Source organism: Trichechus manatus, unplaced genomic scaffold, assembly GCF_000243295.1.
Source record: "Trichechus manatus latirostris isolate Lorelei unplaced genomic scaffold, TriManLat1.0 scaffold00059, whole genome shotgun sequence".
NCBI classification, from domain to species: Eukaryota; Metazoa; Chordata; class Mammalia; order Sirenia; family Trichechidae; genus Trichechus; species Trichechus manatus.
In genome coordinates, this window is record NW_004443995.1 from 2,822,460 (window position 1) to 2,844,329 (window position 21,870).

General features: G+C 41.2%; 1 protein-coding gene across 23 annotated transcripts in view; it reads right to left on the minus strand.

The window, feature by feature from the left end:
- The window catches only part of TMEM131L (transmembrane 131 like), a 255,172-nt gene that overhangs the window by 109,716 nt on the left and 123,586 nt on the right, over positions 1–21,870 (minus strand). For 21 of the 23 annotated variants that reach the window (XM_023733510.1, XM_023733506.1, XM_004378812.2 and 18 more), the window contains 3 exons: positions 21,188–21,311; positions 19,752–19,868; positions 18,782–18,892 (listed from right to left, as the gene is read on the minus strand). In XM_023733510.1, coding sequence (XP_023589278.1) covers positions 18,782–18,892; positions 19,752–19,868; positions 21,188–21,311 — 352 coding nt within the window. The remainder of the gene's footprint in view (positions 1–18,781; positions 18,893–19,751; positions 19,869–21,187; positions 21,312–21,870) is intronic. The other 2 variants (XM_023733501.1, XM_023733504.1) reach the window with 2 other exon arrangements.

Sequence of the window (21,870 nt, forward strand, 5' to 3'; positions counted from 1 at the left end):
AGAAAACAGAAAAAGGTTAAAACCTCTTTTGTGTAGCATGTATTCCCTTGCTTTGTGGTGAAGGGGTATGATACGTTTAGGGAGCCAGACACAACAGGAAAAGAATCCTCTTCCTATATTTGCCAGGGTACTGGTTTTTGTGCATGGGGCAGGGGCAGAGGGTGATCCGTGCGTGTGTGAGGCAGGCATGTGCAACTAAACAGGAAAAAGAAACAAGCGATAGGCTTAAATTCTTAAATAATTTTAGATGACTGTTATTAATAAGGAGCCCTGGTGGCACAATGGTTGAGCACTTGGCTGCTAACCGAAAGATCACCAGTTCAAATCCACCAGCCACTCCATAAGAGAAAGGTATGGCAGTTGGCCTTAGAGATCCTATAGGGCAGTTCTACTCTGTCCTATAGGGTCACTATTAGTCGGAATCGACTCGATTGCAACGGGTTTGGTTTTTTTGGTTATTAACAAGAATAAACCATATCCTAACAAAAGGAAACAAGAAGTCTGTAATATAAGACATTAATCCAGACAGAACGAACAAGCAAGCAGCTGAAATTACGATGTTCCCAGTAACAACCACACATGAAAACCTTCCATTTAAAAAACATAACTTACAAAATAAAAAAAGAATTACTTAAAAATCATTCTTAGATTCTATTTTCTCCCCTTTGCAATTCTGAATGCTAAATTTTAGAGAGCTTTATAAAAGTAAATCCCTTATGCCAGCGTGTATACTGATAGGAACACAGGTTCTGTGTAAGCCGTGTGACCATACCAGCTGGTGGCCCCCCCCCACAGTGCTATATAAAATATATTCTATATAGCCAATGATCCTGTATAAAATGAATATTTTTCTCAGGTCCCCACCACATAACACTCATGCTCCAAGTCCTAATTTAGTGTTTCCTGTATAACAGCTGGGCTTAGCTGAGTTATTAATAAACAGTGTATGGCTGGTTGTTTTACCCTGATATTAAACAGCCATTGTGTTTCAGCCTCTACCACCACTTTTCTATTCCTCAAATATTTAACCACTGAAACAAAATTTACCTATGTTAACAAACCCCCTCACTAAAATATTGGCAAAAACCTAGAAACTAATCAAAATGTGTTTGTTTGTTTTAAGGAAAAGGGGTTAATACATATGTATAGCAATTTTCCTAATCCACATCTTTATGTAAAGTCAGTGTTACCAAGTGGCCTTTCAGTCCAGATAGAATTAGGATCAAATCCCAGCTATAAGGGCCTGAGGACATTTCCTTACCTCCCGAAGACTTAGCTTCCTTCCCTATAAAATGAGGTTGTAGAATTCACAGTGATATTCTCAGCATTAAAGGAGACACATATACAAACTACCTGGCACAGACTGGGCCCTCAGAAGACGTATTATTTTTACTTGTTCATTCGCTATTAATGCACTTACTTAGTAAAATTCCATAAAAATAACTTGGATGCTTGCGTGAAGCATTTTTCCCACATAAAAGTTGTCAAACGAAAACTCCTCCTCCCCACTCCTGTGGTTTCCAAGAGAAGGGATTTTCTTTTTCTTAAACACTTCTGATTCCTTTTGTCTTATTTCACACTTGGTTCAGAATTCAACAAGAAGTCTCATTTACTACACACCACCCAGCCCACCCCTAAAAATATGCTAGAACCATGAAAGATAGACAAACAGTAATTTGGGGAACAGGTTACCTCCTAGAAATTGAGGCTTCTGGAGAGACAAAGCAACACCAGACTGTGCTGTGCAACACTCTGCTTTCACCCTGGGGCAGCTGGCCTTTAACCACTACAGCCAGGGCTGGCCGTTTCAGGATAGCCATGTGGGATTTTCACCTTGGTAGGTCACGCAGCCTATGGTGGCTCTGTCCAATGCAAGCACCTATTTTTATACAGCTGGGCGAAGCTGGGCCTTGAGCAAATGGCAAGAAGGTCCTGGAGGCCTGACTCTGGCCTTGAACCAGGGCCCAGGGCTCAGCAAAGGCTCAGGCTTTCCGATGCAGACTGCTGTAGCTTGACCCTGAATAACAAAGGCACAGCTTTCACCTAAGCAGGCAAGACCAGGGCCTTGCTTGGTTAGGCTATAAAGAAAGGGTGCCCCAGGTGAGGCTCTCCTCAAAATAGAGACAGGCTTCCAGAACACTATCTGCTGCTTTTATCGTTGGCTGTCAAGTTGATTCCAACTCATGGCGACCCCATGTGTGCCAAGGAGAACTGCTCCACAGGGTTTTCAAGGTTGTCGCCTTTTGAAAGCAGACTGCCAGGCTTGTCTTCTGAGTTGCCTCCGGGTGGGTTCGAACAGCCAACCTTTCAGCTGGTAGTCAAAAGCTTAACCATTTAAGCCACTCAGAGACTTCTTATCTGCTGCTTTCACAGTCAGGTCTTTAAGAAATTGTCAAATAAAATAAAAAGAAGACAGGCTAATCCAAATTCTGTTCCTTTTTAATGTACTATCTTCATGGCTAGGAGACAGAACTGCGAAAGGGTTTAGCTTAAATTCATGTGGCTGGTCTACAGACTCAAGCGTTATTCCCCAACTCAAGAGGCTCTAGATTTACTCATCATGTAAGTGCTAATCACAGCTTTAAATTTTCAAGATCCCAGTGACATTCCATACAAGGGTAGTAGATTTTATAAATAAAAAGTAATAAGGTTGTCGCAACAATAAGGTTGTTGCTATAAAGCGTATTCTTAAATGCTGATATCTTGGTTTGGGTCAGAGAAACAGTTTGACAGTATTAGTGCACATCCAAACAAGGCAACTCCAAAGGCCTGTCCTTAGAGCAATCAGGTTCCCTCAGGAAATCAAACAAATGCTAGAAGGTTAGAGAAGCACAGGTCAGTCTTCCCATCAGACAAGAGGAACAAAAACAAAATAAAGGAAGGCAGACTGAGGAAGCAAGAGGAAGAGAAGCTTAAGAGACAGGCTGACACCTCAGGGAACTAGACAGAGATGAAGTAGAAAAGGAGAACTGAGGGCCAGGTTAAAGAGCCATAAAAAGAGAAATGGAGATAAGACTGGGATCTAACTGAGAGGGTAGTAGAAATGGGCGGGGGGTGGCTATAACTCTGTGCTAACTGGGGCTCAAAAAAAAAAAAAAAAAAACCCTAATAAAGGAAGATAGGCAAGATCTCAATGGACAGGAATAGCTAACCCAAACAGCCAGGATTCAGTTCTGGGAAATATGAAGACACACACTTTTCAGGCCAGGTACAGATCCCATAGTCAGAGCAATTGCGGAGCTGTGTCTTCAAAGACTGAGACAGCTATACCAAGAGTTAGCTAAAACTTGGACAGCCTTGTAAGGGAGAGACCAGGAAAATATTCAGAGCAGTACTGAGGGAGCCGCAGTTACTGCCTGCGCCCTGCGTGAACATGTTCACGAAATCTGCAGAATTAGGACTCAGCTAAGATAAGGCACAGCAAAGAGCAAACCCATTAAAGGGGAACTGGGCAGGGTAAAGGGCTCACTCAAAAACAGGAGAAAGACAGTGAGCAGCACACAGCGAGGCTCTTAGGACATAAGCTTCCAAAAGCGTCAACAGCAGGTTCCCTCCGAGAATCTGCCGAAAACAATCCTGCAGTTGAAATAAATGGGCCAAGAAGGGAGAAACCTGGCCTAAGTAGGCTCTGAGCCTCAGCAAGTCCACAGTAAGAGGCAATGCAAACCACCCTGGGTACAGGTCCCCAAGTCTCAGCCCACAGATGCTGCAGAGGCTCAACGGGGCCTAGACACCATTCGGCACCCAGGGCTCTGAGAAGAAACGGAAACCCAGACGTGCATAAAGGAGAAGACAGTATGACCTGCTGACTGGCTGCCACCACTGCAAACCTTCAACTGTGCGGGAAGCCAGAGTGTCTCAGGTACCACCTCCTGAGTACAGGTGGCTCCTCACCAACCCCCAAAGTACCAAAATCAGTCTCCTGATGGCAGATTTTCTCCCCAGTGAGTTTACGCTCTAAGGTCCTGGACTCTGAACAACTGGCATGAACTGAAGCAGAAACCAAGGTGATGCCCTCTCCCCACCCTCCTTCCCTTTCTTTGACAAACATGATATACTGGCCAGAATTTTTCTCAGAATTAGTGCTTGAGGGGCTGGGATAAAAGCATGTTTTCCAGAATTGGTGGATGTGAAGCTGATGCTCTGATATCACTGTGTCCTACTCATTCTAGACTCAAGTGAGGCTCAAGACAGACTCAGTACAGAACTAACACAGCTTGGGAAATCACATGACTTCTAGTGAGAGACGGCCCAGGCTGTGGTTGCAGGAGGTTCCCCAGCTCCCAACAGCCATCAAGAATGTCTCAGCTGAAAAGAATGAGGAATTGAGGAAGATTTGGAGCCCTGGTGGTACAGCAGTTAAGAGCTCAGCTGCTAACCAAAAGGTCACGGTTCAAATCCACCAGCTGCTCCTTGAAAACCCTATAGGGCAGTTAGTTCTACTCTGCCCTGTAAGGTCGCTATGAGTTGGAATCGACTCAACAGCAATGGGTTTTTGGTTTTAAAATTCTTTCAATACTACCTCACGAAGGCCAAGATATTTTGATATAGAAATGCAGCCTTGAACTTTATTATCTTGCCAGGGGATTTAACCTCTGAATTTTAAATCTCTCCTTGTGATTTTCATAATAGGAGAGGGTTTATAGTCAAAGACTTATTAAGTGCTGAACTCTTTTTAGTCATGTGCCAGGCACTAGTTCTAAGCTCTTTACATGTATTAACTTATCTAATACTCAATCCCCGGAGATAAGACTACTATTATCTATTCTACATAAAAAGAAACTGAGGCACAGGGAGGATAAAGAACTCGGCCAAGGTCACTCAGAACCAGGCTATCTGGTAAATTCATTTTCTTACTAACTACACTATGTATATCTCTATGATATAGCATCCTTAAATGGCTGGTACTTTTTACTGAAGTACCTTAATGTTGTTATATGATCATCCCATTGCAAAACCTCTGATAAGCTGTACTAGATATCACCCAATGAAAAGAATTTAGGATGGGAAACATACGAGGAAGTGAACTTTCAGCCTCAGGTATAGTGTGGCTTTGGAGTAGATTATTAATGAATTCTTCTAATCCATTTAGACTTTCCAGGGGCAAAGCAGAGTGTGCCCCAGCAGTCGGAGGGGGATCAACAAAGGAGCAGGTGGGCTGTATTGGGGGAGAGGGAAGAGGCTCAGGAAGTGGGAGCCTCTCGTCTCCTTCCCAGAGAGGAAGAGCCAGAGGCTTAATAATAGGTAAGCCCAATGAGTCAAGAGAACAAAAACTAAGGAATGTTGTAAGAGAAAAACTCCCTTCTCCATTCCTCTGCCTTCTCCAATGGCAGGAATCTTTCCCTAAACACTCCTTAGCCTTTTGGAAGTAGAAGGAGTTACCTAGTTAGCAGGCAACAGACAATGACCCTGTGCCACAGGCAGGGGCTGAGAAGGATGGGGGCTATCAGAGCAGTTGGCTTCTTTTCTCCTCCTCTCTACTCCCTGGGTAAGGGTATCTGTTCTGAAAACTCAAACTTCCCTTCTAGTGGGCCATCCCAAGGTCTAACCTACGTGATAAAACCAAAACCAAACCAACTGCCGGCAAGTCAATTCCAACTCATGCAGACCCCATGTTTGTCAGACTAGAACTGTGTTCTATGGGTTGTAATCTTTCAGAAGTAGATCACCAGGCCTTCTTCTGAGGTGCCGCTGGGTGGATTCAAACTGCCAGCCTTTTGGTTAGCAGCTGAGCACTTAAACATCTGTGTCACCCAGGGACAACCTAGGTGATAAGGAGTTAGTAACTACTGGCTCTCTCACCTCAGATTACATAGGCGAATGTGGATTATCAGTAACATAAAGGTGATGTTTTAATTCTCTAACTTGTGATCCTTACTTATTTAGAACTTGGGCAGTATAGGGCATCTTCAAATCTTCTAACAAATGTTTCTGGAATATTCTAAAAAAATGAATGTCTGAAAGAAGTCCAAGGAGATTTGACCCATAACTTAGTAAAGAGCTGAGTTTATTATAATTTCTTCCTTTTTAAGATTCATTTACTCAAATATCAAGCACTTATTTCCCACATACTATACTGTCAAAAACTATGCTAGGTGACAGGAAAACAAATATTGATTAGGGCATGACATTTCTGCTCTTACGAGTTTCAAAAAAATCCACTGCCATCGAGTCAATTCCAACTCACAGCAACCCTGTAGGTCAGAGAACTGTCCCACAGGATTTGAGGCTATAAATCTTGACAGGAGCAGACTGTCACATCTTTTGCCTATGGAGTGGCTGGTGAGTTCAAACTGCTGACCTTTCGGTTAGCAGCTGAGCATTTAACCTCTGCACCACCAGGGCTCCTGAAGGAGTTTACAATCTAGTAAAGGAAAACACATACATAAAACAAGAGCTTTTGAGTATTATACTTGCAACAATGGGGATCTCTCGAGGTTTTCAGTAAGGAGTTAGTCAACTCCCCTGTGGGGCAAGAACAAAAAAAAGAGAGAGAGAGAAAGAGAGTAAACACTGAGTTAAAAGAAGAACCAGGAAACTGTTGTTCTCACAGTAGCTGAAAACAGATTTTTAAAGAAGAAAATGGAAGACAGAGGGTGAAGAAATTCGTTCCTCAGGGGCAATCAGGATGCCACTGGTGCTCACAGGCATGGTGGTGGTAGCCAAGAGGTTCCTGGGGCACTACCACAAAATAAAAAAGAAACGAAGAGAAACACCTACACCCACACATCACGCTATTTTTATTTTCCTCTCTCTAGTGTCTTCACCATGTCTTCTTCCTTTCTTCTTTCCTTCCTTCCATCCATTCATCAACCCTCCTCTCTCTCTCCTCTTCCCAAGTTCTCATTCCACTGAATCACTCTCACTTGAAGCTCTGATCAAAGAAAAAAAAAACTTTTCAAAACAAGCCATTTCCTCATTCATAAAAGCTATATTCACAAGTAGGTAAGGGGACACCATGGTGTCAAAACAGCCTGGTACAGGTACAACAACAGATACATAGACCAATGGAACAGAATCGAAAATCTAGACGTAAATTCATCCACCTATGAGCAGCTAATATTTGACAAAGGCCCAAAGCCCGTTAACTGGGGAAAAGACAGTCTCTTTTACAAATAGTGCTGGCGTAACTGGATATCCATCTGCAAAAAACTGAAACAAGACCCATACCTCACACCATGCACAAAAACTAACTCAAAATGGATCAGAGATCTAAATATAAAATCGAAAACAATACAGAGGTAGGTAAGGGGAAATTAAGTGATGACATATATCTACCCAACACAGACTAATAACCTTCCAGAGTTTGACAGCCTATGACTTCTATGCAAAAAAAAAAAAAATCAAATGACTTTTATCATACAAATGTTAAATACATTACAATTACACACGTACTTGTAGGATTTCTCAGCTATCACGCCCAGAAAATTTGTTTATACCATTTAAGTAATTATGCAAGGCTATCAGGCAAGAGGAGGCCTGGTGACCAAAAAGTTGGCGGTTTGAACCCACCAGCCACTCCACAGGAAAAAGACATGGCACTCTGCTTAGGTAAAGACTGCAGCCTCGGAAACCCTATGGGGCATGTCTACTCTGTCCTACAGGGTGGCCAGGAGTCGGAATCGACTCGATGTCAACAGATTTGGCTTTGGTTTTTTATCAGGCACGAGGACGGCCTCAAAGGCCTCGAACATTCCCTGTGCTTGATGTGCCATCCCCAGATCCCCGGTCAGATCTTTGCAACCCACTTGTTAGTGAGATATCTGCCCCTTTTCACTTCTCCTCTGTCAAACTGCAACTGGAAAAACGTCCCTTGTTCTCCCTATACTTATTTTACAGCTTCCCTTCCAGAGTGCCATGTTTAAACGAAAGGGACTCACATTTAGGAAGGCAAGTGGCAGGTAAGCAGTTGCCTCCCCCACGCCTGGCAGCTCCAGGCTCCACGCAGGCCCTCACACAACACCTGTCGCCCCCATGCAGGCACAAGGTCTTGACATCAACACACCAAAAGGAAAGGCTGGGCCAGTTTCAAAAGGTTAGCAACTCCTGGTCTGAAACGTATTAGATGTCACACAGAATACCCGGAGATAATCGCCCTTTGCACAATCCAATATGATCCCAAGACACTCACATACACACACACACTCAGGAAAAACACTGAAAGGATATAACAAAAGATTAATCATGGTTAATCTCTGCTTAGTGTAACTGTGGTCTTGGGTTTTATTTCTAATTTTTTTACTTCGCTGGCTTTCTCATGTTTTCTTATAATTACATTATAATTCCTTATAATCACAGAATATCCTAAAGACATAGTGTTTCCTTTAGACAATCCAATAATATGATACCACAGGGTTAGGGGGAAACCATACATAGACTCAAACACACACAAAACTACCTTTCATCACGCGGTGGTAGCACTGTGGGTCCTGCTTCTAACTTTAAACTTCTCTGCGTTTCCCATATTGCTTTATAATTACATTTTTAACATTAAACATTATTTTACAATGAATCCAATAATAGTAATTTAATTTCTTTTAGAACTCTTAGAGAAGCTTATTGTCATAGCGACAATATATACCAGATTGTGAGACAATGTCAACTTCAAATATTCTGTTTTGCCCAAATAAATCACAAAAACACTCCCCAAATCTCAATGGTTTGGATCCAATTCAGTACTGAAGACAACATTAAAAAGTAAAATCTCCTGCTTTCTCATGAGCCTAGCCCAACGATATTTGCAAACTACATGCTGTCATATATTTTACAGTTGCAACCATGGAGTACAGTCTAGTTTATATTCTGTTATTCACTTGCCAGGCATTTCTACAGTCATCAAGACTACAATTTAGAAGAACTACTTAACATTCTACTATGCTGATACACTCAAATTTACCAAATCCTTTTTCTACTGTTAGATCTTTAAGCTGTTTCTACTTTTTTGGCATCATAAAAATGCTGCAAAAAGTATTTATTTGCATTTAACTTTCCTGGATCCTAAATTACTAAGTCAACAAATATAAAAATCATTACGACATTTACTATATATAGGGAAAAATTGAAGCGCACTGAGCTAGCATTGCCAATTCTGAATCTACTCTCAACCTCCACCAAGTAACTTAAACTTTAAGTCCACTCTACAATTTCTAAAATAAGAATAATACCACCTGCCCCAGTAGTAAATCTGCTGAAGGTCAAACTGGTTGTTGTGGTGAGAAGGTGAAGTTATACAAATCATAGATGTTATGACTGGTAGAAATGCTGTCTGGGGATCTCAACTCAGATTCCCACTGGCTCACCTATCTATTCAACTCTGGGGCCCTCAATGCATTAAACACTAAGCAAGATGTTGAGATGATAAAACTGGAAAAGAAACAGGCCCTTTTCCTACAGAGTCTGGGAAGGGGTGAGAGAGGGAGAACATGAGACACTAAATGTGAAAGCGGGGTGTGGACCAAGAGCCGGGGGGTGGGGGGTGGGGGGCGGTCAGGATACAGGCTTCTTGAGAGCCTAGAGAGGTTGCAGAGAATGTGATATGGAAGCTAGGCCTTGAAGGATAATTAGAAGGCTGACAGGCAAAGGATGGGATGGAACAGCTTATTAAAAGGAATGGTATGCTTTGGGAATGGTGAGAGGTTTGAAAAACTCAATGCTGCTAGCTATTCCCCAGTGAAAAGAGTTCCTCTGCTCTCAATCAACACTCACTTCTTCATTGTTGCTGTTGATGTTAGGTGCTGTTATGTTGGTTCCAAGTCACAGCTCTATGTACAACAGAATGAAACACTGACTGGTCCTGCACCATCCTCACAACTGCTGCTATGTTTGAGCCCACTGTTGCAGCCACTGTGTCAATCCATCTCATTGAGGGTCTTCCTCTTTATCACTGACCCTCTACTTTACCAAGCATGATGTCCTTCTCCAGGGACTGATCCATCCCGATAACATGTCTAAAGTGAGTGAGACAAAAGTCTCACCATCTTTGCTTCTAAGGATCATTCCGGTTGTACTTCTTCCAAAATAGATTCGTTCATTCTTCTGGCAGTCCATGGTATATTCAATATTCTTTGCTAATACCATAATTCAAATAAATGCACCATTCTTCTTCAGTCTTCCTTATTTATTGTCCAGCTTTCACATGCATATGAGGTACATTTCTTCAAATGGATATAAAAGTTCATATTCATGCAAATGAACTTGAAGGTTTGAGAATGCCCCCCATGTAGCCCTAGCTCCCCCTTAATGACCTGTTTAAACACCCTAACTTATTAGTACAAATATTTTTGAAATACTATTACCATCTGAGTTCCAGCTTTTTCATGATTCAATTGCCACACACAGCGATTTCACATCTTCTCTCAACCTTAACTTTTACTCCTAAATAAAATCATTATTTCTCTTCATGTGGATACAAGGAAAAAAGTTAAGGCAAAGTCAATGACATATTTATTTAATGCCATTATTTATTTAAATACCTGCTTGAGAGCATGTATATTTTTGTGCTTTATAATTATTTGGTAAGAATTGCACTGTTTATCCCTAGGTGTGTAGAGTAATAACTTTCATTGATTTGTACCAACACATATTAACTGAGCACCTACAAAGTGCCAGGTAGTGAACAAAACAAAGATCCTTGTTCTTAGGGAGTGAACATTCCAGTGGGGGGACAGACAGTAATAAATGGCATTCATTCTGGGCACTTATATACCAGGCACAGCTCTAGAGCTCCATCCTCCACTCATCCTACTACAAATGGATGATTACGTCTTCTTCATGTTTGCATTTTAGTAGCAGGAATGGCATGAAGCACTTCACATTCATGTACATCACAACACTGCATTACAGTGTGCATCTGTTTTCTGGTTGTTTCCAATTTAATTCCTCATGGTGGAATTTTGTTGGGTTTGCAGCAGCGAAGTGTCTGCTGATGTCTTCCATGATTACCCTGACAACTGAAATTTCTTTCAAGTTTTGAAACTGATACTCATGGCAATCTTAAAAATGCCACTTGAATTATGTGTCCTTAATGTACTGCTGAACATCTGCCTACATCAAGCACATCTGCCATTTTCTGATGCACACTCATAGTTCTACAAAACATTCCTGCTGCTTTTCCTTCTCTGATCAGCATCTCACAGGTTAGAAGAGTCCAGCAGCATCGAAGACTTTAAAGCCTTCACCTTCCACACTGCCTGTGGATCCCGTTATGAATACTATTCTCCCTGCACATGCCTTTTTATCTTTCTGCCTATGTTTAAGCCAGAAAAAACTTCAAATACTCAAAGTGTTATATTAAAATCCAACTCTATGTAGGCACCGAATATAAGGTAGACCCAAACAAATCGGCAGCCTGTACTTTTTACTCACACAAAAATTATGGGACCCTAAGAGCTTGGCTGCTAACTAAAAAGGTCGGCAGTTCAAATCCACCAGCCGCTCCTTAGAAACACTACAGGGCAGCTCTACTCTGTCCTATAGGGTCGCTGTGGGTTGGAACCAACTCAACGGCACCTAACAACAACAACTTTTTAGTAAAAATACTTTTTAAATACTATTACCACCTCAGCCCCAGCTTTTCATAATGATTTAATTGCCACATCTTTCTCCCGAGGAGGCTGGTGGGTTCGAACCACTGACCTTTGGGTTGCATCTGGGCACTTAACCACTGCACCACCAGTGCTCCCTGGAGTTACCATGTAACACAGCAATTCCACTTCTGTGTATATAACCAAAAGAACTGAAAACACATGTCTACATAAACATGTAAGCAAATGTCATAGCAATAATATTCATAATAGCCAAAAAAAAATGGAAGCAACCCAAACGCCCATCACTGAATGAATGGATAAACAAATCGTGGTATATCCACACAACGGAATATTATTTGGCAATAGAAAGGAATGAAGCACTGATACATGATGTTTTCAAGGTGCAGCCTGTGGCAGCATGTATCAGTACTTCATTATGCTAAGTGGAAGATGGAAACCCGGGTGGCATAGTGGTTAAGAGCTATGGCTGCTAACCAAAAGGTCGACCATTCCGAATCCACCAGGTGCTCCTTGGAAACTCTATAGGGCAGTTCTACTCTGTCCCATAGGGTCGTTATGAGTTGGAATTGACTGGACGGCAACGGGTAATGGGTGAGAGACACAATCACAAAGGCCACGTATTGTATTATTTTATTTATATGAAATGTCCAGAACACGCAAATCTACAGAGACAAAAAGTAGATTGACGGTTGCCATGGGCTGGGGGCAGGGAAGATGGGGGATACAAAGGGACTGCTAACAGTATAAGGGCTCTTTTTGGGGAGATAAAAATGTTCTAAAATTACATAGTGTGACAGTTGTACAAATCTGTGAACACACTAAAAACCACTGAGTTGGACACTTTAAATGGGTGCATTATATGGTATGTGAATTATACCTCCATAAAGCTGTTAAAAACAAATAAATAATAAGGCAGAAAAAAGGACCTAAGAGAGATGGCACGACGCAGTGAAGAGGAGACTAGCAGGAGCCAGTGGTTGCCATCAGCTAAAGCAGAAGGAGAGAGCAAGAAGAGCCAAGTCACCGCCATAGTGTGTCACCACCATAATGAGACACAAGGCAGCAAGCAAAAGAAACCTGCTTCTGTGGAGACAGCTCCAGAGCTACCTTAAGGCCAAAGCTTCACTCAGCAAATGTTCAGTACTGGGCACCTCTGACGGCGGGCACTGAGCCAGGTGCTGGGAATAAGATGAGGAGTCACATCAGACAGTCCTCGTTTTCATAGGGCTTAAATTCCACGGAATGAAGGAAAGGGTGGTTAAGTAATGACATCATGTGGGTGTGTGATTAGTTAATGAGGCTAAGTGTTCCAAGGGGGCAGAACACAGTTGTATCACAGTCTAACATATGTCCTGAACTAGACTTGGGAGATAAGGCAAGGCCCTGCAGAGCTAAAGCCGGAGCTGAAGAAGGCAGGATGAATAAGGGTTAATGTGGAGGAAAATCAGAGGGAGGGCTGAGGACACTGCAGACTCAAAGAACCTGTGGCAGAGGTAAAATGGCACATGTAAGCAGCCAGAGGAAGGCTGGTGTGACGGGAACGCAGAGACCAAGAGTGGTGTGCAACGAGACTGGGGAGAGACAGCGGCCAGACCACGCAAGGCCACCAAGATAAGGATCTGGTGTAAATTCTAAACTCAACTGGAATGCATTAAAAGGTTTTAAGCAAAGGACTGAAGTGATGCAACTTGTATTTTGGGGAAAGGGCTGTAAAGGGCCAGTGTGGATGCTGGCAGACCAGTTAAGGAACTACTACAGCAATCCAGAGAGAGATGAAGATGGGCTGGATGCAAGGGGGGGTAAGTGGGCACCGTGGGAGGTAGACAGTGGGCAAGATGTGTCCGGTCTCTATGAGCCCTCCAGCGTCAGTTTCCTCTCTCCCTAAATTCCATGTCACGTATTCTTAAATTAAGCCCCAGTGACTATAGTAATCTGACCACATGTCTCTGCTCAGTACTTTTATCACCACTAACACAGCCTCATAGGAGCCCAGGTGGCAGAGTGGTTAAGCATCTGGCTGTTAACCAAAAGGTCAGCTGTTCAAACCCACCAGCTGCTCCATGGGAGAAAGATACGGCGGTCTGCTTCCGCAAATATTACAGCCTTGGAAACCCTATGGGGCAGTTCTACTCTGTCCTACAGGGTCACTACAGCCTTGGAAACCCTATGGGGCAGTTCTACTCTGTCCTACAGGGTCACTACAGCCTTGGAAACCCTATGGGGCAGTTCTGCTCTGTCCTACAGGGTTGCTACGAGTTAGAATGGACTGGACAGTGGTGGGTTTAATACAGCATCTAGCACTGAGAGCTCCCAATCTCAGTCACCTGAGAAACCTGGACCTTCTCAGCTGCCGCTCTCTTCTGAACAGGAGTCTAGAGATAAAGCTAATTATGTTCACATGCTGACACCCATGCTGTCAGCATATGCAAATTAAGCTTATCTAGCTCTTCCCAACCTCTTTCCAAAAATGGAAGGTTACATCAGTCCCCTGCTGAAAACCTTTCAGCAGTCCCATGGTCCCAAATCCAAATGTGCATATTGACAGAAATCTTCCTTAAAATCCCGGGAAGAGGGTCTACTCAACTTTATAAAAATGAAGATACAGTAAAACCTACGAAAGCCAGAACCTGTGTTAGGTAAAAACCTGTCAGAGTAGAAAAACTCAAATATTTTCTACTAAAACAAGCAATAGAAAAGTGGTAACACTACACCTTGTTAAAGACAAAAACTTGCCAGACCCAGAAAAACAAGGCAGAAGCATTGCATTCCGGCTCTCACAGGTTTCAGCGTAATATTAAAAATCCCTAGGAATTATCTATTTGGTGACAAAGCTCCCAGATATTACATTACAGGTAGTTAATTCTGTTTGTCTCCCCCAATGGAATATAAACTCCATGAAGATAGAAACTCTAAAAACAATGCCTGGCACACAGCAGAGGTTCAATACAACTACTGGAAAAATGAAAATTTTGGGTACTACTCCTCCAAACCAAAACCAAACCCATGCCTACTGACTGAAAATTCTACCAATGTTCTTAATTTATCAATCAGAAACAAAGGGTAGGAAAAGTTCATAATATATTGGTTCAAAAGTTTTTCCATTTCAAAAATTCTCCATAACAATTTGGCAGTTTCCCAAAAAGTTAAACACAGAATTAACATATAATCCAGCGACTCCACTCCAAGATACATACCCAAAGAATTAAAAGCAGGAACACAGATAACCTGTACACAAATGTTCACTGCAGCATTATTCACAATAGCTAAAAAGTGGAAAACAGCCTAAATGTCCATCAACAAATGAATGAATAAAATGTGGTACACACATACAAGGGAATAATACTCAGAGAAATGAAGTCCTAACACATGTACAACATGAATGAACCTAGAAAACACAATGCTGAGTGAAATAAGCCAGTCACAAAAGGACAAATATTGTATGACCCCACTTAAGTGACATAGCTAGAACAGACAAGTATACGGAGACCAAAAATCACAGTGGTTACCAGAGGCAGGGGGAGCGACTCACTGCTTAGGGGACACTAAGCTTCTGTTAAGGGTGATGGAAAAATATGGAAACAGATAATGGTGATGGCTGAACAATATGATAAAAAAAAAAAAAAGTAACGTCATTGAACTGTATGTGAAGAATGCTGAAATGGCAAATTTTTTTTTACATACATATTTACCATAATTTTAAAAAAGTTCTCAACAGTACAAGGAAATAAGGATAATCAAAGGGGAAAAAATGGTCAACTCTATAAGCTATTAATGAAATACACTTTAAAAGAAATAAACCTACAAAAACATCTTTCCTCTAAGCCACACACCCAGGCAAGACTGGAAGCAGGGAGGGGAAAGACTGAGACCTTCCTCGCGGCACGTCATTACTAGTGACCATGGTGGTGCTGTCTTCCTGAAAATTACTCCAGCACGGTTTAACAAGCTCTATAAAACAGTGTGTAGTCTTTAACTACAGAATCTCTCTTAATGAAATATACCCAGAGGAAACAGAGAATCCAAAAGGGTAAAGACGAAACTTATAAAATATGCGCACAGCCTAAAGGTAAAAATAATGAAAAATGGGAAACATTTCAAATGACCAATAGGATGAAGCAATCTATGGAATATCAAAACCTTGAACTATACAGCCATTAAAAATAACTATATGAATTCCACTGACACTTTGTTGTCACTGTTAGGTGCCATCGAGTCTGTTTCAACTTATTGCGACCCTATGTACAACAGAACAAAACAATGTCCGGTCTTGCACCATCCTCACAATTACTGCTATGTTTGACCCCACTGTTGGAGCTACTGTGTCCATCCATCTCATTGAGGGTCTTCCTCTTTTTCCCTGACCCTCTACTTTACCAAGCATGACGTTTTTCTCCAGGGACTGGTCCTTTCTGGTAAGATGTCAAAAGTACTTGCTTCTAAGGAGCGTTCTGGCTGTACTTCTTTCAAGACAGATTTGTTTGTTCTTCTGGCAGCCCATGGTATATTCAGTATTGTTCATCAACACCACAATTCAAATGCATCAATTCTTTGGTTTTCCTTATTCATTGTCCAGCTTTCACAAGCATATGAGGCGAATGAAAATACCATGGCTTGGGTCAGGCACACTTTAGTCCTCAAGGTGACATTAAGGTCTTTTGCAGCAGATTTGCCCAATGCAATACATTGTTTGATTTCTTGACTGCTGCTTCCACGGATGTTGAATGTAGATCCAAGTAAAATGAAATCCTGGGCAACTTCAATATTTTCTCCATTTATCATGAAGTTACTTATTGGTCCAGTTGTGAGGATTTTTGTTTTCTTTATGTTGAGGTGTAATCCATACTGAAGGCTTCAATCTTCATTGGTAAGTGCTTCAAGCCCTCTTCACTTTCGGCAAGCAAGGTTATGTCATCTGCATATCACAGGCTGTTAATGAGTCTTCCTCCAACCCTGATGCCGTGTTCTTCACACAGTCCAGCTTTCTGGTTTTCTGTTTTAGCCAAGATCCCTCTGACATCAGCAATGATATCACTCGTTTCACGTTCCCTTCTGGATCCAGCTTGAATTTCTGGCAGTTCTTCGTCTATGTACTGCTGCAACTGTATCTGAATTTCTTCAGCAAAATTTTACTGGCATGAGATAGTAATGATACTGTTTGACAATTTCTGCATTCTGTTGAATCTCCTTTCTTTGGAATGAGCACAAATATGGATCTCTTCCAGTCGGTGGCCAGATAGCTGTCTTGCAAATTTTTTGACAGAGACTACTGAGCACTTCAGTGCTGTATCCGTTTGTTGAAACATCTCAGTTGGTATTCCGTCAATTCCTGGGGCCTTGTTTCTCACCAATGCCTTCAGTATCTTGGACTTCTTCCTTCAACACCATCAGTTCTTCATCATATGCTACCTCCTGAAGTGGATGAACTGTCGACCAATTCTTTTTGGTACAGTGACTCTGTATTCTTTCCATCTTCTTTGGATGCTTCCTGCATGGTTCAGTATTTTGCCCATAGAATCCTTCAATATTGCAACTCAAGGCTTGAATATTTTTCTTCAGTTCTTTCAGCCTGAGAAACGCCAAGCATGTTCTTCCCTTTTGGTCTTCTAACTCCAGGTTTTTGCACATTTCATCATAATACTTTACTTTGTCTTCTTGAGTCGCCCTTTGAAATCTTCTGTTCAGCTCTTTTACTTCATCACTTCTTCCACTCACTTTAGCTACTCTGCGTTGAAGAGCAAGTTTCAGAGTCTCTTCTGACATCCATTTTGGTCTTTTCTTTCTTTCCTGTCTAACGACCTTTTGCTTTCTTCACATATGATTTCTTTGATGTCAACTCACAGCTCGTCTTGTCTTCAGTCATTAGTGTTTGATGTGTCAAACCTATTCTTCAGATGGCCTCAAAATTCAGGTGGGATATTCTCAAGGTCGTACTTTGGTTCTTGTGGACTTACTCTAATTTTCTTCAGCTTCAACTTGAACTTGCATATGAGCAATTGATGGTCTGTTCCCCAGTCGGTCCCTGGACTTGTTCTGACTGATGATACTGAGCTTTTCCATCGTCTCTTTCCACAGACGTAGTCTATTTGATTTCTGTGTACAGCAAGGTCCACATATACGGTCGCTGTTTATATTGTTGAGAAAAGGCATTTCCAATGAACAGGTCATTGGTCTTGCAAAATTCTATCATGCGATCTCTGGCGTCGTTTCTATCACCAAGGCCATATTTTCCAACTACTGATGCTTCTTCGTTTCCAACTTTCACATTCCAATCACCAGTAATTATCAATGCATCTTGACTGCATGTTTGATCAATTTCACACTGCAGAAGTTGGTAAAAATCTTCAATTTCTTCATCTTTGGCATTAGTGATTGGTGTGTGAATTTAAGTAACAGTCTATTAACTGGTCTTCCTTGTAGGGTTATGGATATTATCCTATCACTGACAGCACTGTATTTAAGGATAGATCTTGAAACGTTCCTTTTGACGATGAATGTGACGCCATTCCTCTTCAATTTATCATTACCAACATAGCACACCATATGACTGTCTATTCGAAATGGCCAATACCAGTCCGTTTCAGCTCACTATTGCCTAGGATACGATCTTTATGCATTCCATTTCATTTTTTACTATTTCCAATTTTCCTAGAGTCATACTTCATATATTCCACATTCCAATTATTAATGGATGCTTGCAACTGTGTCCTCTCATTTTGGGTCGTGCCACATCAGGAAATGAAGGTCCCAAAAGACTTACTCCATCCATGTCTTTAAGGTCAACTCTACTTTGAGGAGGCGGCTCTTCCCCAGTCATATACTGAGTGCGTTCCAACCTGAGGGGCTCATCTTTTGGCACTATATCAAACAATGCTCCACTGCTTTTCACTGGACAATTTTTTAAAAAGTAGATCACCGGGTCCTTCTTCGTAGTCTGTCTTAGTCTGGAAGCTCCCCTGAAACTTGCCCACCATGGGTGACCCTGCTGGTAATTTGAAATACCAGAAGCATAGTTTCCAGCATCACAGCAACACACAGGCCACCACAGTACAACAAACTGACAGACGAGTGGTGGACTGACACTTTACATATACATACTACTTCTATATAACAGGACTTTTGTTAAAAAGCAGAAAATAATAGAACCCCAATTCTGTACTTTGCAAAAGATATAAATTCAGAAGGTTACAAAGTTTGATGTTTCCCGGCATTCAAAATAAATCTACTATCAAAATTACCTGTGTTTGTGAAAGCTGAATGCTCTGAACCTGTGGAAGCAGGAAGTAAGCATTGGGTAGTGGCTTTGCAGACTCTTCAGTAGAGATTCTGCGAGTGCCAATTCCAGACACCTTCAGAGAAAAAAAGAGAATGACTCTTCTGTTACAGCTTTAAAACACATCTACCATAATGCTAAAGTAACTTTCCAAAGGAAATCTGTATTCATTACTTGGCCTTCAAGATTCTGTTATTCCAACTATTGTAATTATCTCTGTCTCCATATAACACAAAGAATATTGCTGTATTTCAGGTGAATGTTCCTCATTATAGCAAATCTTTTGACAAATAGGTCAACTCTTTTGTTATGTTATTCCACCAGTTTAGTGGAATCCAATAAGAATTAACCACAAAAATGATTTAATCTTAGCACATAAATTACTTGATGCCACATCCTATTAAAATGTCACAGGTACCACTTAAGGTAAAGATTCCTAACTATTTTTGTGAACAAAAGATTCTTCATGCTCTCTTTCTAGTGCCTTGATGTTTGGTGGGCTCCATGGGAACTGGCTCCCAAGCACACAATCAATGCCTCCTGATCAGATATATTCCTGAGCCAAGGAGGAGAGGTAGGTGGAATCACAAGAGGTTGCCTCTATAGCTCCCTCCATGAATGTATGTGAGTGAAAGACCTGAGTTTTGAAAGCCTGCTGTATTTTAAGTGAGTATGATAGATTTCTTTGTTTTGTTCCAATATCCTTCCAAAGATTCACAGTGAGGGTTACAGCTCTGTTCTCTGTACCGAAGACAGCAAACCCCAGCAAGTGAGGTGGAAGAGGGTAACAGCTGGTGAGTTTAACATGACTAAGAGCCTTATATTTTATTGACATAAGCATGCGGCTGACATTTCCAAAAGTCTTTTTAAAAGTATCCAAACCTCTTAGTTAAGCTGACAAACAAATTATGTGAAAAGAGGAAAAGGTTACTTACATGATAGGAAAGGACTCCGTATGAGGAGGTATTAATAAATAAAGAACTTTCAATGCTTCCTTCTTCAGTAGGTAAGAAAATAATTCTGAAGGAAGTTTTCCCCATTGCTGGAATTACCTGGGGCGGGGTGGGGGGAGGGGAGACACCTAATTAGCTATTTGGAATGCTACCCCCTTTTGATAAATTACCTTTCACAGACTTTCTTTTTGGTGATGCTGTTAACAGATTTTTGCATACTCTGCACCCTTGATTTATAAGCATCGTGAGTCCCTCAGAATCCCAAACTGATGACCATCAAACAACCTAAGAGAATATTTAAAAGAACATACCACAGACTTATGGCAAGATGGCTGTCAAGTCCTTTCACTTTAGATAGGAATCATGTGTCTCCCATCTTTCCTTTCCCCTCCTCTTCCTTACTACATGTTCAACAGCCTTTGTCTAACACAGTTCTCTGTCTACTTCAGTACGGAGAATAATCAACGTACAAGCATGTTAAACTTAATAAAAATCAGGAGCAAAGTTTACCTGGACAGACTGGCATAAACAAAATTACATCAGCCCCCCCCCTTACACCATTTCCTTAGTCCCAGTATTAAGAAAAAAAGAAATATACATGTATATACGCCCTGCTGGTGCAGTGGTTAAAGTACTTGGCTGCTAACTGAAAGGTCGGTGGTTCGAACCCACCAGCCACTGTGTGGGAGAAAGATGTGGCAGTCTGCTTCCGTAAAGATTACAGCCTTGGAAACCCTATGAGACAATTTTACTCCGTCCTACAGGGTTACAATGAAACGGAAACAACTCAACAGCAATGGGTTTGGTTTGGGTTATATATATGTACATATACATAAAATGTCAAGCCGACGTAAGTAAGCAATATAAAAAATAAAGTGTATAACACTGCACCACCAGGGCTCCCGTGAGCAATTAGGATCTTCATTAAAAGCTTAAGACCGCTGAAATTTAAACTACAAGAAGAACCAGGATTTTGAGCTGTGTTATGATACAAATTAGCTTTCTAAGGATCCCTCTACCACCTTGTAAGCCCTACATTTAGAAAGGACGAATCCTAACTTTCTTAGTAAGTTGCAAGGTGATGAGATCACAACTATAACTAAATGCTTTAGCACTTGTCTAATTTCAAGACAAATGATATAAAGTTGTCTTTATTCATATTCATTATTCATATTAAATATACATACATTACTACCTAGTTTAGACTCTTTAAACTTTTTTCCCCTTATACATATCAGAGCCACCAAAACTATGAAAATGAACAACTGTAAAAATAAATGCTAAAGCAAACATGCAGAAGGAAGGAGTTTGGGTAGCAGAAAATAGGGAGACATGGGAGCAAAAACTTCAAGCCAAAGAAAGCAAGAACCCCTGGCAGCCTGCCACAGCATAGTTTCCAAGAGTACATCAACACTCACCCTGCAATGAACAGGAGGCACATGAAAATGTCTAGCAGCTGTAAACACTGAATTCACCACAACCTCACTATCCCTACTAGGGTTGTAAGCATAGAGGATCTTTGCTGCTGGATGTCCCAGGAACCTAGGACGGGAAACAAGGAGAAAAGGTGATGTATTGTACAGCTATAAATATAAGTATACATATACATTTACTTCCTTAACCCAGAAAGCTGTTGATATTCATTACAAATTTAAAGGCAACCATTATCGAATCTTGTTAATAATAAAATATTTAATCTACAAGGAATTTTTTTTTTTTTTAAAAGCCCTTTTACAAGCCTTATGCCAACCCACAGTAGCACCCCACTGGTTTTTGTGTTAGAAGAATTCGACTCATCTTGGTCGTTAGGTAAACGCTTACAAAAAACCCATATTGGGAAATAGGCACTTTGCTGATTAGAGTCTTTAATTCAAATGGAAATGTGTTTTTAGATAAGAAACTGTACTCACAGAAAAACTCAACAGGGTAATCAATTTAAAGATGCTTAAATATATATATACACACACACACATACATATATTTTCTGCAGTCTTTGAGATAAACTTTTCACTCACTCTTTGCTAGATCTGAGAGGAGGAAAACTTTAATTGTTGTTGAAGGCCACTCTTGTGAGAAGAATGAAAATCCTGCAGCGCTCTCT